We start from the raw sequence: 18,038 nt of genomic DNA, 5'->3' as shown, positions 1-18,038 counted from the left end.
TTCTTTCTATTTCGTAATTTATATTTATAAATAAAATAATAATAGTAAGCAGAGTTAAAATTTTATTTTTATCAAATGAAAAGGGCAAAAACCTAAAAATTCGCCATCATGTACATATATGTCGTTGTTCATCTTCTCTGTTAATTTTGATGTAAACATGTTATGCTATTTTAGTTTGGATTCATTTATTTAGCTTTTATAGTAATGTAAATCTTCATGCATATTTGTTTTAAAAAAATTTAGTAGTAATTTTAAAACTAAACTAATGCTACATTAAAAAGTCTATATATATATATATATATATATATATATATATATTCTCATCTACCTCCTATGTCAGCTTCATTTACAATCAAATAGAATATAAAAATATCAAAGTTCTTCTTCTCATGTAATCTTCTTCTGTTTATTTGGCTTATGATCTCTCTTTTTAGTTTTTACATAACTATAGTTTAAATGCTTTTATAATCTAAATTGAAAAATATTTTCTAAATAAAGTTGAAAACAATATATCATATGTTTCAAATGAAATCTTTTAATTTGATATTTTGAAAAGTTTAACTTGATCATTTTTAAAATTTAAGTTACTTTTAGGTTATGATAAAATATAAGGTGAGTAACAAATGCTCATAATTTTGTATGTGCTAATTTTGTATTACTTTGTTTAGATCTCATTCAGTTCTATATTTTCCAAATATACTTTTCGTTTATTTTTAATGTTTACAATGTACACAAAATATGTTTTATACTAATTTTGCAATCGCGTTCAATTTTGTTTGTGCGTTAATTATTTTGTTTTAAACATAAAAATTAATATTATTTTGTAATACACATAATGAATATAAACATATTATTTTGTTTTAAAATTATTTTCAAAACATATATTAACACTTATACACTACATATAACTTAATATAATTTTTAATTAACATTTCATGTATAACCCACGCATCGCGTGGGCAACTTTCTAGTAGGTATATAATTTGAGATTTGTATGTCTTGACAGTTTTGCTAAGTTGTCATTTTATCTTGTCAAGATATGAAGTGATTGTAAGAAAATAAAGTTAAAGTGAGAGTTTGTTTTTATTATATGTAAGGTCACATTATTATTCTTTATTTAGAAGGCTAGCTCAAGTGTCTAGCATTTTTTGGTCACTTACACGAAAATTATTGAAAACTGGGAAAACAACAACACATAGATCATGGATGTGCTTCTTATACAGTTTCAACTGCATTGGATGAGCCCTTGGTACATAACTCAGAACATGCCTTGGTGCATTGTACAGCTGCTCCATTCACAACTTCATTTGCATCTAAATCACCCACACACAATATTAGAATTAATATGTTTTTCTCTTTTTCTATAAATTTAATAGTAATATTAATAAGTTTTTGCATTACCGGAATTCTGGAGAGTGGTTAAGGCACCACACACAGATGATGCACAACCCAACTTGCAGTATTCGTTAAAAGCATCACCTTAAATACAAAAACATAAAACAGTTTTTGAACACATGCATCAAAATCTTGGTCCAACCTGTAAAAGATATAACATAATGAAAGAACAAAGAAATAAAAATTAAACTAAACTACCAGAGTTTTCGAGAATGTCACGTGGTCCTGGAGGACATGTTGGCCCCTCGACAATTTTGCATCCGCAGAGGCTTGCACAAGTTGGCCTAGGAGTTCCAGGTAAACGGCATACATTGTAACAATTTCTAGCAGTCGTGTTCGGACAACAACTCTTTGCTTCGACTTGTATCTGTGCCATGACAAGACTCACTATGAGCAAACCTAAAATCATAGTTTTGCCTTCCATCTTTCTGTTGATCAGTTGTTTAAATGCAAAATGTATATGTGGGGAGTTATATAAGGTTGTATTGATGAAATGGTACTGATGAAACAAGGCTCGGTTAAATACAAGTTGGTCTGTGATTAGCAACCACACACTTCATATGATATGTTTATCACATTTTCTCTATAGACTCTGTCTGTACATGCGACGTGGACCAAACCTTATCTTGATGGATTGATGAAATCTTCTTGTTCATTTTTACTTTCTTTTGATTAACGCTTTAAATTAATTAGGATAATTAATAGGGGATTCACTATTATTTGCGTTTGAATTTATATTATAAGTGTTATATATGTCTATTAAGTTCGTAGCACTTCTCGTGTAAATATATTGAATTAAGAATTAAAAATTAAGAAGAGTATGATTAGTTTGAAGAGGGAAAGATAAGAACATAGTAGTTTGTTACAACGTGTTTTGTGGTACTTAATTTATTTTTTTAACCAATTCTTAACTCTTGTGGTTTATAAGTTATAGCCAAAACTCTTCTAGTTATTGTCTAGACTGATGGCAAATTAAAATATGATACAAAAATCCAAATAGTTTGTTACCAGCGTGTTTTGTGTTTCCTTTTGTTCTCTTTTGTTTTGTATTGGAGATTTGAATAACATATGTTGGGACCAAATAAATGGTTGTTGCCTAATAATTTGAGTGGTGTGCTAGAAATTTGAAACAAATTTCTGCATGTGATTACCAATCACATGATCACATGATCAAGATCATTGAGATGATCAAAGTGCTAATTACATAAGCTTTAAACTAACCACTTTATTTTCCATGTCACTTTTAGTTTGTATTGTATGGAACAATATATTTGTATTACCAAAAAAATAAGTTTATATTTTGACTTTCGTTTACGACAAGAGCTTACATGTCAATGTGTTCGAAACTATGTTAGAGCTTTTATCATATCATAATATGTCAAAGAATATTTCATTGTTAGTAAATCTCACGGAAATTCCGTCTTGGGAGTTAACAATTTCAAATCTTATCACTTTTACTGATGTTTTATACGTTCATGATCTCAGTTGCTCTATAGAAAAACATAGCCGTTTCTGACAACCATATCCGACGATAAACATGGTTGGCTTTTATATGGTTTAGAGATGTTCGATGAAATGCTTGAATGAATGTTAATTGAGCATTGTAATTCTAACCTGCGAGAGTTAATTTTAGAATGTCTTGTGAACCAAATAAACTTGTTTGATGAAGAGAATTTGACTAGAAAATTATAAATGAGAGTTTAGTAATTAAATAGTTGAATTTAATGACTAATGTCTTAACAGAGAATTAATCTGAATTTATGTTCATGTTTAAGAACATGTCGTCTTGCCTGAATTTTTGCCTTCCTTTATTGTTTTTATTTGTTAGTCATTGATTCGTTGAAATACCCTGCTACCCAATGTTTTAATTTATAAGTTCAATTATCTGTTTACTTTACATTTTTATTTTCAAGTTCAAAAACAATAATTTCACAGTTCCCTTGTTGTCAAAATCTATTGGGTTATTAGTTATTACTCTAGTAATCATGATGACAAAATGATATACTATAAAGTTTTTCATTACTTCAACCTATCGATTGCATTCTTAATGGTTCATTCAAGGTGTCGTATGCTTATATATATCTTTAATTCGAGATTTGTAAGTCTTGACAGTTTTGCTAAGTTGGCATTTGATGTTTTTAAGATATGAAGTGATTGTTAGAAAATTAAGCTAAAGCGAGAGTTTGTTTTAATTATAGTCGATAAAGACATAATTATTATTCTTTATATTAAACAATAGCAAGTAGAAGGGGTACACAATCTAGGGATCAATGACTTTTTTCTATGTCACATAGAAAACTTGGAAATAGTAGAAGCTTACTCAAGATTCTAGCATTTTTTTGTCATATACAACGACAATTATTGAAAACATAGATCGTGGATATATGCTTCTTAAGCAGTTTCAATTGCATTGGATGAGCCCTTGGTACAGAACTCAGAACATGCCTTGGTGCATTGTACAGCTGCTCCATTCACAATTTCACTTGCATCTAATTCATCGAAACAATATTTTTAGTTAATACGTTTTTCTCCTTTTCTAAAAATCTAATCATAATATTGATAATTAATAATGAGTTTTTGTGTTACCGGAGTTCTGGAGAGTGGTTAAGGCACCACACACAGAGGATGCACAACCTAATTTGCAGTATTCATTGACAGCATCACCTTAAATAAAAAATAATAAAACAATTCTTAGAAGTTGCATCAAAATCTTGGTCCAACTTGTAAAACATATAACATAATGAAATAACAAAGAAATAAAAGATGCAATTAAATTACCAGAGTTTTCGAGAATGTCATGTGGATATCCTGGAGGACATTTTCCCGATACAAATTTGCATCCACAGATTTGTGTACAGATGGAGGGTGGATTTAGGACTAAAAATATATATGGGGCACTGGTTAAATTTAAAAGTTATATGGGGCACTAATTAAATTTAACAAGAAATTTGCCTACCTGCTTCAGCAATAATGCATAAATTGTAGCAGCTTCTAGCACTCGTGTTAGGGCAACAACTCTTTCCTTCAACTTGAATCTGTGCCATGACAAGACTCACTATGAGCACACTTAAAATCACAGTTTTGCCTTCCATCTTTCGATTGATCAGTTGTTTGAATGCAAAATGTATATGTGGGGAGTTATAAGCTTAAATACTAGTTGGTCTATGATTAGCAACCACAGAATTCATATGATACGTTTATCACATTTTCTCTATAGACTCTGTCTGTACATGCGACGTGGACCAAACCTTATCTTGATGGATTGATGAAATCTTCTTGTTCATTTTTACTTTCTTTTGATTAACGCTTTAAATTAATTAGGATACTTAATAGGGATTCACTATTATTTTCGTTTGAATTTATATTATAAGTGTTATATATGTCTATTAAGTTTGTAGCACTTCTCGTGGAAATATTTTGAATTAAGAATTAAGAAAATGTATGAGTAGTTTGTTACAACGTGTGTTTGTGTTTCTTAATTTATTTTTTAACCAACTCTATTGACTCTTGTGGTTATAAGTTAATAATCAAATCTCTTCTAGTTACTGTCTAGCTGATGGCACAAAAATCCAAATAGTTTGTTACAAACGTGTTTTGTGTTTCTTTTTGTTTTTTTTTTTTTTGCATGAATGTGAAAATATATTCAAAACAAAAAAGTGTCCTTTTTACAATAAATGCATCCTTAAATCAAAAACTTAATTTAAAAAACATTAAAAGTTTTGAAATTTTTGGAGGGGATTAGCTACCCGCTACCCAAAGCTGAAGTCCATCACCAAACTTTGTTGTGGTTGCTTGCATTGAAAGGAGTTTATTACGTATCAAACGGTCTAAGAAACGGGTGAGCTGATCAGTGGTGCTTGGTGTGTCGCCATGTCGACGTCTGTTGCGCTCCATCCAAAGTGTGTGGACCGTTGCTTGGAAGACAAGACGCAAGAGGTAGCGGGTAGTACCTTGAAAACAAGAACCCGAGAGCAGATGGATGACTTGTGTATATGAAATAGAATAGTGCCGCATCAACAATTTGTGAGTTAGAGCATGCTATATCCGTGAAGAGTAGGGGCAACCAAAGAATAGATGCGGAAGTGTCTCCAAAGGTTTCCGACAGAGCACACAAGCAGGGTTAACACCTCTGTTCCAAGCCTGCATGCGATCCCCGGTGGTGAGCCTATTGCGAGCTGTTAACCAAAGGATGAAAGAACATTTCGGTATAGAGTTGGAGAACCAAATGCCCCTGTACCAACTCACTTGTAAACCCACACGCCGAATCTGCTGCCAGGTCTCAGCAGTGGAGAACCAAGGCACATACTTGTTATCCGAAGCTCGCCATAAAGCATTGTCTTGACAATAAACTTGGCCACGATCCCGGAGCATTGCGACTTCCAGCTCAATCTGATTCAACAAGGCGGTTCGGTGAGAGCGCCGAGTATGAGTTTGTAAAACCATAGCAACTGTGGCGTTGGAAGGAATACCGAGAGCAATAAATCCTCTATCCCCAAGCAAATCATGGAAACAGCCCAGAGAAGACCAGTGATCATACCAGAAAGAAGTGTGAGCACCATCTCCAACTACCATTTTGTGAAACGCTTTAGCATGCGTTCTATAATTGAGCAACTTTTTCCACATCCAAGATCCCCTTGTTGTGGTCTCACTTTCCGACCAAAAAGAAGAAGACCGCAGCAGCTCTTTTTGTTTTGTATTGGAGATTTAAATAATATACGTTGGAACCAAATAAATGCTTGTTGCCTAATAATTTGAGTGGTGTGCTAACAATTCTAAACAAATTTCTGCATGTGATTATCAATAACATGAAGATCATTGAGATGATGAAAGTGCTAATTACATAAGCTTTAAACTAACTGCTTGACAATTTTATGCTTATTTTATTTTCCTTCTCACATTTAGTTTGTATTGTATTGGAACAGTATCATTACCAAGAAAAAAAGTTCAAAGATTGACATAGTATCAAAAATCTCTAAGCAAAGTGACTATTCTGAAGATAATGATCGAGGAAAATATAGTCAAGAACGAGCTAAATTCGAAGATGACTGATAACACACTTTATAGTGCCAAAAAAAAAACATCAAAATTGAAGGTAGATTATAATGAATTTGTGTTTTTAGCCTCATAAATTGTTGTCTATGTAGCATTATAAAAACAACTAAAGTAATTATGTACGCATTGCTTTATATGATCTTACAAAAACTAATCAAGCTTAGGGAAAACAATAGCTAACGCTTCGACAAAACAAACAATTAGGCTCAGTAATTGAAACGAACTCACAAATATATTATCTCCTTTAATACAAAACAATAAATCTGATCCACACAAAACCGTAAGCTATATGACCAACATCGAAAGCATCATTTTTGAAATTTTACATGTTTTTTCAGTCACGTCTTTTAAATTTAGTTTTATGTGATATTAATCAAATAGTTTGGTAAAATGGTTGATACTATGTAATATAGCTAAGCAAAAAGCAACTTTATTGGTTGAACGAAAAATATCACGACACAATTACATATTATTGAAAAGATAGGTAATAGAAGGCATATGCAATCTAAGGATCGATAACCTTCTATATTTTTGTCACATACACTGACAATTATTGATGAAAACATGAAAAAACAACACTCCATAGATGATGTACTTCGTATCTTTGTGAATAAGGTTGTCTAGGCGGTTCCAACTGCATTCATCGAACCCTTGGTGCAGACTTTAGAACACGCCAAGGCGCAGTTTCCAGCAGCTTCATTCACGATTTCACTTGCATCTAGTTATCGAAACAAAATTTGAAATGTATCATATATATGTTCTCTTGTTTATTATTTTTAAAACAAATGATAGTAATGATAAAAGAGTTTCGAGAGTTGTTTTACCAGAGTTCTGGAGAGTGGATAAAGCACCGCACACAGAGGATACACATCCAACCTTGCAGTATTCACTAACAACATCACCTTGAGACAAAACACAAAAGAAACAATTAAATCTTGATTTATCTTTTAAGACAATAAGCTAGACACACAACGTACATACTAAAGCATAATATTGTTTTTTTTTTACCTGTGTTTTCAAGATTCTCGTTAGGATATCCGTTAGGACATGACCCATCAACGATTTTGCAGCCACTGAGGCCAGCACATACTGACATGGGTGCTCCGGGAAGGCGGCAAGTATTATTAAACAGACAGAGAATGAATGTGTTCTGCGTATTTCATTGAGAGGCCATTACATACTTATATATTACAAGGACTTGATGACCTAGTCTAAAGAGTAAAGATATGCAGATAATTTACATTGCAGAATAGGTAACAAATAAGTCTATGTACGATAATTGTGGGATATGATTTACTATGATAAATAATATCCCAATACCCCCCCTCAAACTGGAGCATGGAGATTCAAAATGCCCAGTTTGGAGCAAAAATCTTCAAAGCTATGACGACCAAGTGGCTTTGTGAAAATATCCGCTAGTTGAGAGTTGCTTTGAACATGAAGTAGATGAAGATTACCAGATTTGATCTCATCACGTACAAAGTGACAGTCATTCTCGATATGCTTCGTACGTTCATGAAAGACCGGGTTCGTGGCAATGTGAATTGCAGACTTGCTATCACAATAGAGACGCATTGGTTGAGAGTGAGTTTCACCAAGATCAGACAGAACTCTCTTTAGCCAAATGAGTTCCTTTGTGATAAAAGCCATAGCACGATATTCAGCTTCAGCAGAGGACATACTAACCGTTTTCTGTTTCTTCGTCTTCCATGATATTGGTGATGTGCCCACTTGAACAAAATAACCAGAAACTGACCTTCTTGTAAGGGGACAAGTCGAATAATCAGAGTCACACCAGCCTGTAATCTGAAAATCTCTCTTAGCGCTCAACAAAATACCTTGGCCTGGATTTCCCTTTATGTAGCGAACAACACGAAGCGCAGCTTCCCAGTGATCCTCGCGTGGTTCTTTCATAAATTGAGCGAGAAACTGAACACTGAAAGTGAGATCCGGCCGTGTAGCAGCTAAGTATAGGAGACGACCTAGCAGACGACGATACTGCTCCGGTTCGGGTAAGAGAGAAGAAGTAGACAACGCAAGCTTGTTGTGCTGTTCTAGAGGAAAGGCGTCTGGTTTGCAACCTAGCAATCCAGCATCAGCAACTATTTCAAGAGCATATTTCCGCTGACTTAAATAGAAACCTTGTGAACTTCTCGAGACTTCGATGCCCAAAAAATACTTAAGAGCGCCTAAATCTTTCATTTTAAAACACGACGCCAAATAGCTTTTGAAACCAGAAAGCGCCTCAGTCGAGTTACTAGACAAAATCATATCGTCAACATAGATCAATATGTTAATCCGTATCCCTCCTTTGTCAAAAACAAAGAGGGAGTAATCCGAAAGAGACTGAAGAAAGCCATAGTCACGAAGAGCAGTTGTCAACTTTTCAAACCAACAACGAGGTGCTTGTTTAAGACCATAGAGAGACTTCCGAAGTCGACAAACCAGCTTTTCACCATTAGTAAAATAACCTGGGGGAGGCTTCATGTAGACCTCCTCAGAGAGATCCCCGTGTAGGAACGCATTGTGGACATCCATCTGATGGACTGGCCAAGCGTTACCCGCAGCAACTTCAAGAAACATACGCACAGTTTGCATCCGAGCTACCGGTGCAAACGTGTCTCCATAATCAACTCCTTCGATTTGTTTATTACCAAGAGCTACCAAACGCGCTTTGTAGCGTTCAACAGTCCCATCTGCATTGTGTTTTACTTTGTAAACCCATTTCGATCCTATTGCTTTCTTGCCAGGAGGGAGATCCTCAAGCGTCCATGTCTGATTTTCCTCCAAAGCACGAACCTCAGAATCCATAGCAGTTGTCCAAACTTTGCTCTTAACTGCTTGATTATATGTCTTTGGCTCAAAGACATCCGTAATGGCCACCAAATAGGCACGATGAGTGGATGAAAAACGTGCACAACTCACATAATTTTGAATTGGATACAAAGATTTTGACGTACCCAACATCCTTATCTGAGCTGTATTAGTTTGATAGTCACGGAATTTGATTGGTGGCTGTCGAGGTCGATTACCACGGCGAAGAGGAACCGCCTCTGGTAGTTGGTCGTTCTCGTCCTCAGCATCTGACGAAGATGGAGAGGTGACAGGTGAGACCACCGGAGCAGAAACCGGTGATGTAGGTGGAGTAATCGAAGGTGAGGGAGACGGAAGAGGATCGTCGAGCACTGGATTGAGAGCAGAGGAGGACGATGTTAATGGGCTTTCTATCTGTGTTGGGCCGAGAGAAGAAGTAGGAGATGATAAAGGCCGTATATCAACATCTTCAGCTGGGCTAGAGGAGAAAGGAGCCCATAATGCCTCTCCTTCTTCTCTGTTGGGATCGACTGAACCACGATCAATTGCAGCATCATCATAAGGAAACTCTGTTTCACAAAATCGAACATCCCTGGATACAAAAAAAAACATTTGTATCAAGATCATAGAGTCGCCATGCCTTCTTCCCGTATGGATATCCCACAAAAATGCACTTACGACTCCGAGACTCAAATTTATCTCCATTATGCGTTTGATTGTACGCATAACAAAGACTCCCAAACACCTTTAAATGATCAAAACTTGGAGCAGTACCATGTAACTTCTCATATGGCGTGACCCCATTAAGCACTGAATTCGGAGTACGGTTGATCAAATATCCAGCTGTGAGAATACATTCTCCCCAGAAGGTTATAGGCAAATGCGACTGAAACCGTAAAGCGCGAGCTACGTTGAGAATATGTCGATGCTTTCTCTCAACACGGGCGTTCTGTTGTGGTGTTGCTACACAAGATGTCTCATGAATAATTCCCTGACTGCGAAAGAATGCTCCCAAACATGTGAACTCAGTCCCATTATCACTTCTGATGCGTTTAACTTTCTTCGAAAATTGTCTCTCAGCCATTGCAATCAGATTTTTTAGATTAGATGATGTCTCAGTTTTGTCATGTTGAAGAGTAATCCATACACTACGGGAGAAATCATCAACGACCGTTAGAAAATAACGAGCACCAGAAGAAGACGGAGTTCGATACGGACCCCAAAGATCGCAATGTATAAGCTCAAAAACGGATGTTGTTTTATTATCACTAGTAGGAAAACACGATCTTGTTTTCTTAGCGCGGAAACATACATCACACGCTTTATTGAAAGAATCAGAATCAACAGAAACAGACACTTGCGGAAGTGAACCAACTACTCTCGCAGATGGATGTCCAAGCCTATTATGCCACAACTCATAAGCCTTCATCTCCTTTGTTGTGACTAACGCTACCGACTCCATTCTGCAAAAACGGTAGGTTCCATTGTCTCGTTTACCAGCTCCAATCATCGTCCGCGAAGCGCGGTCCTGAATCACAAGGAACTGATCAGCTAATTGTACAATACAATTATTCTCATCCAATAACTGCCCCACTGAAATAAGATCACTTTGCAACTCTTCCACAAAAAACACTGATTTCAAGACCAGATTGCTACCCAATACAACAGTCCCCTCTTGACATGATATGCGTTCACGACCATCCGCTAAAATCACCAATACAGGTTCCATTTCTCTTACATTGGTAAGAGTTTTGTAATTACTTGTTAGATGATGTGAAGCTCCTGTATCTAATATCCAAGAAGGAGAAAAACACTTACCAGAAAGCTTTTCATGACTTGTGCTTGCACCACCATTTAAAAGCTTCTTCAGGTTCTGCCACTCAAGCTCATTTAAACCAGTCACTCCATCACGATCTTTGTCCGTGATCACATAATTTGCATGTTCCTGAGGCGTCACATTAGGAACATGAACTACGTTTGCATAGGCACGACCACGTCCAGCAGATTGTCCACGTCCACGACCTTGAACCGTTCTGCTCCTTGGACGATCACCCCACCACTCCGGATACCCGACAACCGCAAAGCAGCTATCGGAGGAGTGACCAGTTCGACTGCAGTGCTTGCACACTGGTTGAGCGTCATCAGAACGAGCAGAGGGGTTGGTGCGATGTCGTTGTTGTACCGCATATGCTGTGACTTCAGCAACTTCTTCACTTTGTTTGACATTTGTCTTCAAATCCTCCTCTTGACGAACAACATTATACACCTCCTCCATGGACGGAATGGGTAGACGAGACACGAGGCTGGATCGAACTGTCTTGAATGCATCATCAAGACCAGCCAAAAAATCATGAACCTTATCCTCCTCACGATCTTGTTCTTGAAGCACAGTGAGATTACACTCACACTTACCGCATTTACAAACACGCAAAGGTCTGTGATGCGCCATGTTATCCCAAATGCGATTCAATTTTCCGTAATACGCGTCAATGGCGAGACCTCTTTGCTTGCAACAGGCGAGCTCTGCCTTCAATTGCTGAATCCGTGGTCCATTAGTCACCGAAAATCGTTTCTTCAAGTGATCCCACAAGTCCTTAGCCACATCACGATGAGAAACGTTGGACCGCAGCAAAGGATCAATTGTCATGCGAATCCATGATACGAGCAAGGCTTGAATGGTTAGCCAATCTTCCAGATCAGGAGATCCATCAGCAGGACGAGCAATGGAGCCATCGAGAAATCCAAACTTCTTTCGTGAGCAAAGAGCTGTCTTCAATCCACAAGCCCATTCTTCATAATTCGGTCCTTTCAACAAAGGTAGTGATATCACAGCGCCCGGATTGTCCGCAGCACTCAAGTCGTAGGGAGAGATTTTGCGTCTCACCTCGCCGGTCATCGGGTTCGTGTTCGTGTTTGGTTCGTTGGTTGCAGCCATGATCGAGTTGCAGAGAGAAACTAAGAGAAAATCAAAAAAACTGTTTCGACCCGCTCTGATACCATAAACAGACAGAGAATGAATGTGTTCTGCGTATTTCATTGAGAGGCCATTACATACTTATATATTACAAGGACTTGATGACCTAGTCTAAAGAGTAAAGATATGCAGATAATTTACATTGCAGAATAGGTAACAAATAAGTCTATGTACGATAATTGTGGGATATGATTTACTATGATAAATAATATCCCAATAATTATAGACATTTCGAGCAGTGGTGGTAGGACAGCAGACCTTGGCGTCAACTTGGATTTGTGCCATGAAGAGGCTCATAACGAGCACACTTAGAATCAAAGTTTTGCCTTCCATCTTTGGATTGATCGGTTGTTTGATTGCAATATGTATATTTAGAGAGTTATAAGTTTGAATTGATGAATTGGTGATGGAACAAGGCTCCCTTATATACTAGTTCGTCTAAGTTTGGTAACCACAAACTTCGTTTGATATCACATGCTCTCTATAGACTGTGAACCAACCTTATCTTAATGGATAGTTGAAATCTTTATTGTGGTTGGTAGGAGTTTCTAGTTATTAGTTATAACTAAATCTCTTCTAGTTATGTCTAGATGATGGCAAAAATCCAATTGTAGTTTGTTAGAACGTCTTTTGTGATTCTTTTTGTTTTAATCAACTTTTTGTTTTGTATTGGAGATTTGAATGTAATATATAGCTGAGGTGTTTTGGTCTAAGGGACTGTGTTTCCGCCACGCCACACCAAAGTTTTCCTTTGTACGTGGTTAGCTCGCTACAGGTGACCGTATGATGCAATGGAACAATGGTGGTTCGGGAAGGTGCGTTCTCTGTGATAATGCTCTGGAATCTCGGGATTACTTGTGCGTACGGGGGTGAATTTTGGGCAGCAGTAGCTAAGAACATCTTCAAGTCTAATTTCTCTACAAATGGCTATTTAGACTATTTAGAAGGAGCAAAATGGAAGGAGACACGCGAGAATCCGAACTCAACTTCCCTGCTTATAACTTGGATAGATATGCAAATGAGAAACATATATTCGACTATTTGCCTCGTTGGAGACCGGCGCTACGACAACGGGCTTCAGTTTTGGTTTTACTATACAAACTAAGCTTTGTTTTCCAAATTGCCTTATCAGTTTTAGATTTCAAACAAACGCTGCACGAGTTGTAAAAAATTTCTTTTGAATAGAATTTAACATTATTTAAAAAAAATGAATAATATATATACAAATAAATGCTTAATTTATCACACGCTCTCTATAGTCTGTCTGTCCATGGACCAACCCTATCCTTTTTTGAATAACACGTTGGGACCAAATAAATGCTAAATCATTTGAAAAAAAAAAAGTTACCAATAACATGAGATGATTGAGATGATGAGTTTACAAAAAAAAAAGCTTTATAATCAAAACCACTTGACAATTTTTACATGTAAACGTGTTCGATGACTATATTAGTTTAGTTTATACAAGAAAAGTATTTTCTCGGATACTGCTGGAGCTTCCCATCGTAATAACACGCCAAATTCGGATTGTTCAGTGGGTTTTGTAATAAGCAAAATGAAACAGTTTCATTGTTGTATTTTCGTACATAACAAATGTATTTTGCAGAAATGTTTTTCAACAACTTTGATTGGCTTCAACATTAGGTTTTTGAAATCTGTCTCTCATGAATTCTCTGTTCTTACTACCTTCAACTATTGTAATATTGATCTGTTTTCTTATATATAAATCGGTATCTCTTTTTAAAAAAAAAATACAACTTTGATTTGAGCCTGGAAAGACTGTGACAGTGTCTATACTTTACGGATGTAATTTTTTTTTAATCTTCTCTGCATGTATCGCCATATTTCCTGCAACTCGACTATTATGAATTCCATGTTTAATGAAGCATTGTCTTGAAAATTAGTTGCGACTTACAATCTAGGCAAACAAATGCTTAAGTTGGAGTACGTAGAAACAATACTTAACCACTCAACTCAGTAAATGATGAAATTTACGTAAAAAACAAATGCTTAAATTTACATAAAGACCCTTGCCCTGAAAGCTATCCATCGTAAGACTATTCCAATATAAACACACTTAATTATCTCAAAACCCTTGACCGAAAAAATAAGTGCACTTCAATGACTTGCAAACTAGGTTCTCACACTGTTTTAATGTTTGCAAAAACTTATTAACCTTTGTTGTAAGTTTGTTTCACTGACATATATATACCCATATATTACTTATTTTTAAAAACGTACTATTGTGGCAAATTTCTTCTAAAATAATTGAGTTTAAGAGTTGGATAATATTTTGTATAATTTAGTAAAGCAGATCAGAGCGACTAGAATGGTCGTTGAGTGAAAGCATATAGCACGACACAATTACTAATTAGAATATTATAGGGAATAGAAGGCATATAAAATCTAAGGATCGATAACCTTCTACATTTTTTGTCACATACATGACAGTGATTTAAATCCTGAAAAACAACAGACCAAGATGATGTACATAGATCGTATCGTCATGGATATGGTTGTCTAAGTAATGTAGAGGCGGAATCAAAACAGGGGATCTATCGACAAGGCGGGAGATCTCACTTATGTATCCGAACAAGAGATAATGAGAGTCCTCTTCTCTAGCATGACACAAGTTATTTTGGGCAATTAAGATTGTCTCTTTTTGGTTTATCATTTATTAATATCAAAAGTGACTCATACAAAGACTTTGGTTATGCTTTCAAAGCCCTTTACTAATCAGTCAATTATCAAGTTCTTTCAAAGCCAACGAAATAATCAATAGGCATTATAAAGTCTATCTAACGACCCTAGTCAACAATTTCCAAAGGAAGAGAATGAAAAGCACTTAAAATGACTGTTATGAATACAATGATAGAGGAAAATATAGTCAAGAACACACTTTATATAGTGCCAATTAAAAATAAAAAAAATATAATGTAAATTAAATGAAATAATATATCATAAACTTGTATTTTTAGCCTCATAAATTGTTGTCTATGTAGCATTTATAAAAACAACTAAAGCGATTATGTACGCATTGCTTTATATGATCATAAGAAACTAATTAAGCTTCACAGGGAAAAACATATAGTTAACTCTTCGACAAAACACACAATTAGGCTCAGTAATTAAAACGAATTCACAAATATATTATCTCATTTAATACAAAACAACTAGGTCCGGAACCGCGCTACATCGCGGAGGAAAAGTATCGGTTTTGTTATTTTGTGTATCAGAATTTTGTTATCGGACCCGCGCTACAGGGTGAAGGATTTTGGGTTTTTATTTAACGTGTTATATAGTATTTGTTCTTATTTTGTTTATTTTATAATCAACATATATTATTTCAAAATGTATATTTGGTGTCAAATTTTTGGCAAAGTGTATTAAAATAACCTAGAGTTGAATAAAAATTGATTAATTAGTATTTGGATTTTTTTAATAATTAGGATCTATAGTTACATTTATGTATTAATGTTTTTTCTTATAAATTCGAAAATAATTTAGAAACTATATTAAAATGGTGTTATATATTCGGTAAAGCAGAGTTTTTTTTGTCATATATAAAATGGTGTTAGATTTTGCTATATATACACTTAATTTTTAAATAGTAAATACGTTTTTTTTTACTTTTTATATAGCAATCTCTTTTTTGGTTATATATATTTTTTTTAAATCTTCATATATTTAGGTAAATAAATGTTCACTCTTAGATTTTTTATACACCACCTATTTTTAACGAATATGTAATTTTATTATTTGAATCATGCATTTTCTATTTAAAATTTTACATATTTCAAAAATTCATATTCTATATTTAAATAACTAAATCGTAACTATTAAGATTTTATAGTTATGATATTTAATAAAATTTTGAATCGATTAACAATAAAATCACAAGATTGTGGTATAATTTACATATTTAAATATTTTTCTAAAGATTGAGATCTATTTTAGGTAATTTTTACCATAATTCCTTAAAATAAGCTGTCTTTTTACTTAGTTTAATAATGGCAACTATCCGATTGAAAATTTAACTCGGAATTCTTTAAAAAAACCGACCCGAATCCCTTGTGTACTTCTCTTTTACTATAGTAGGGATAAATCTGATACACACAAAACCGTAAGCTATATGACCAACCAAAACCATCATCTGTTGTTTATTGATTCAATCAGATATTTTTAGTGAATATTGTATCATTTATCAGAGATATGTTTAAAAAAATATAAACAATGCATCTTTTTTTATATATTTTTACTTAAATAGCCTGCAAAAACTCATATAACACATAATTAAATTCGTTGAATTTAACATGTTTTTTTCAGTCTCGTCTTTTAGATTGAATTTTTATGTGAATATTAATCAAATAGTTTGGTAAAATGGTTGATACTATGTAATATAGCTAGGCACAAAGTAACTTCAATGGTTGAACGTAAAATATCACGACACAATTACATATTATTGAAAACATAGGGAATAGAAGGCATATGCAATCTAGGGATCGATAACCTTCTACATTTTTCTCACATACACGACAATTATTGATGAAAACATGAAAAACATGAAAAACAACACTCCATAGATGATGTACTTCGTATCTTTGTGAATAAGGTTGTCTAGGCAGTTCCAACTGCATTCATCGAACCTTTGTTGCAGACTTTAGAACACGCCAAGGCACAGTTTCCAGCAGCTTCATTCACGATTTCACTTGCATCTAGTTATCGAAACAAAATTTGAAAATGTATATCATATATATGTTCTCTTGTTTATTATTTTAAAAACAAATGATAGTAATGATAAGGAGTTTTGAGAGTTAGCTTTACCAGAGTTTTGGAGAGTGGTTAAACCACCGCACACAGAGGATACACATCCAACCTTGCAGTATCCACTAACAACATCACCTTGAGACAAAACACAAAAGAAACAATTAAATCTTGATTTATCTTTTAAGACAATAAGCTAGACACACAACGTACATAATAAAGCATAATATTGTATTTTTTACCTGTGTTTTCAAGATTCTCGTTAGTGTATCCGTTAGGACATGACCCATCAACGATTTTGCAGCCACTGAGGCCTGCACATGATGGCCTGGAACCTCCCACAACGCGGCAAGTATTATAGATATTTCTAGCAGTGCTGGTAGGACAGCAGCTCTTAGCGTCAACTTGGATTTGTGCCATGAAGAGGCTCATAACGAGAACACTTACAATCAAAGTTTTGCCTTCCATCTTTTGATTGATCGGTTGTTTGATTGCAGTATGTATATGTAGAGAGTTATAAGTTTGAATTGATGAATTGGTAATGGAACAAGGCTCCCTTAAATACTAGTTGGTTTAAGTTTGGTAACCACAAACTTCGTTTGATATCACTTACTCTCTATAGACTGTCTGTCCATGCTGTGTAAACCAACCTTATCTTAAAGGATAGTTGAAATCTTTATTGTGGTTGGTAGGAGTTTCTAGTTATTAGTTATAACTAAATCTCTTCTAGTTATGTCGAGATGATGGAAAAAATCCAATTATAATTTGATAGAACGTCTTTTGTGATTCTTTTTGTTTTAATCAACATTTTGTTTTGTATTGGAGATTTGAATGTAATATATAGCTGAGGTGTTTTGGTCTAAGGGACTGTGTTTCCGCCACGCCACACCAAAGTTTGCCTTTGGACGTGGTTAGCTCGCTACAGGTGACCGTATGATGCAATGGAACAATGGTGGTTGGGGAAGGTGCGTTCTCTGTGATAATGCTCTGGAATCTCGCGATTACTTATTCTTTTTTTGTGCGTATGGGCGTATAACGA

At 35.0% G+C, this 18,038-nt stretch overlaps 3 protein-coding genes across 3 annotated transcripts; all 3 read right to left on the bottom strand.

Annotated features, from left to right (window-relative positions):
• Positions 1–1,098: 1,098 nt before the first annotated feature.
• Positions 1,099–1,856, bottom strand: LOC17879021 (thionin). Its single transcript, XM_023778132.1, has 3 exons — positions 1,594–1,856; positions 1,402–1,479; positions 1,099–1,313 (listed from the first exon to the last, which is right to left on the bottom strand). The coding sequence occupies exons 1-3, from the start codon at positions 1,817–1,819 to the stop codon at positions 1,216–1,218; spliced, it is 402 nt and encodes a 133-aa protein (XP_023633900.1). The 5' UTR covers positions 1,820–1,856; the 3' UTR covers positions 1,099–1,215.
• Positions 1,857–3,655: 1,799 nt separating this feature from the next.
• Positions 3,656–4,537, bottom strand: LOC111829335 (thionin-like). Its single transcript, XM_023778127.1, has 4 exons — positions 4,352–4,537; positions 4,174–4,272; positions 3,982–4,059; positions 3,656–3,884 (listed from the first exon to the last, which is right to left on the bottom strand). Exons 1-4 carry the CDS (start codon positions 4,485–4,487, stop codon positions 3,787–3,789), a joined length of 411 nt encoding a protein of 136 aa, XP_023633895.1. The 5' UTR covers positions 4,488–4,537; the 3' UTR covers positions 3,656–3,786.
• A 12,102-nt stretch (positions 4,538–16,639) lies between these two features.
• On the bottom strand, positions 16,640–17,567 carry LOC17877511 (probable thionin-2.4). The gene is made up of 3 exons (XM_006284682.2): positions 17,242–17,567; positions 17,060–17,137; positions 16,640–16,950 (listed from the first exon to the last, which is right to left on the bottom strand). Exons 1-3 carry the CDS (start codon positions 17,465–17,467, stop codon positions 16,853–16,855), a joined length of 402 nt encoding a protein of 133 aa, XP_006284744.1. The 5' UTR covers positions 17,468–17,567; the 3' UTR covers positions 16,640–16,852.
• Positions 17,568–18,038: the final 471 nt, after the last annotated feature.

The sequence above is a fragment of the Capsella rubella genome, unplaced genomic scaffold (genome assembly GCF_000375325.1).
Source record: "Capsella rubella cultivar Monte Gargano unplaced genomic scaffold, Caprub1_0 scaffold_7, whole genome shotgun sequence".
Taxonomy (NCBI): Eukaryota; Viridiplantae; Streptophyta; class Magnoliopsida; order Brassicales; family Brassicaceae; genus Capsella; species Capsella rubella.
This window is presented reverse-complemented; position numbering and strand designations above follow the sequence as displayed.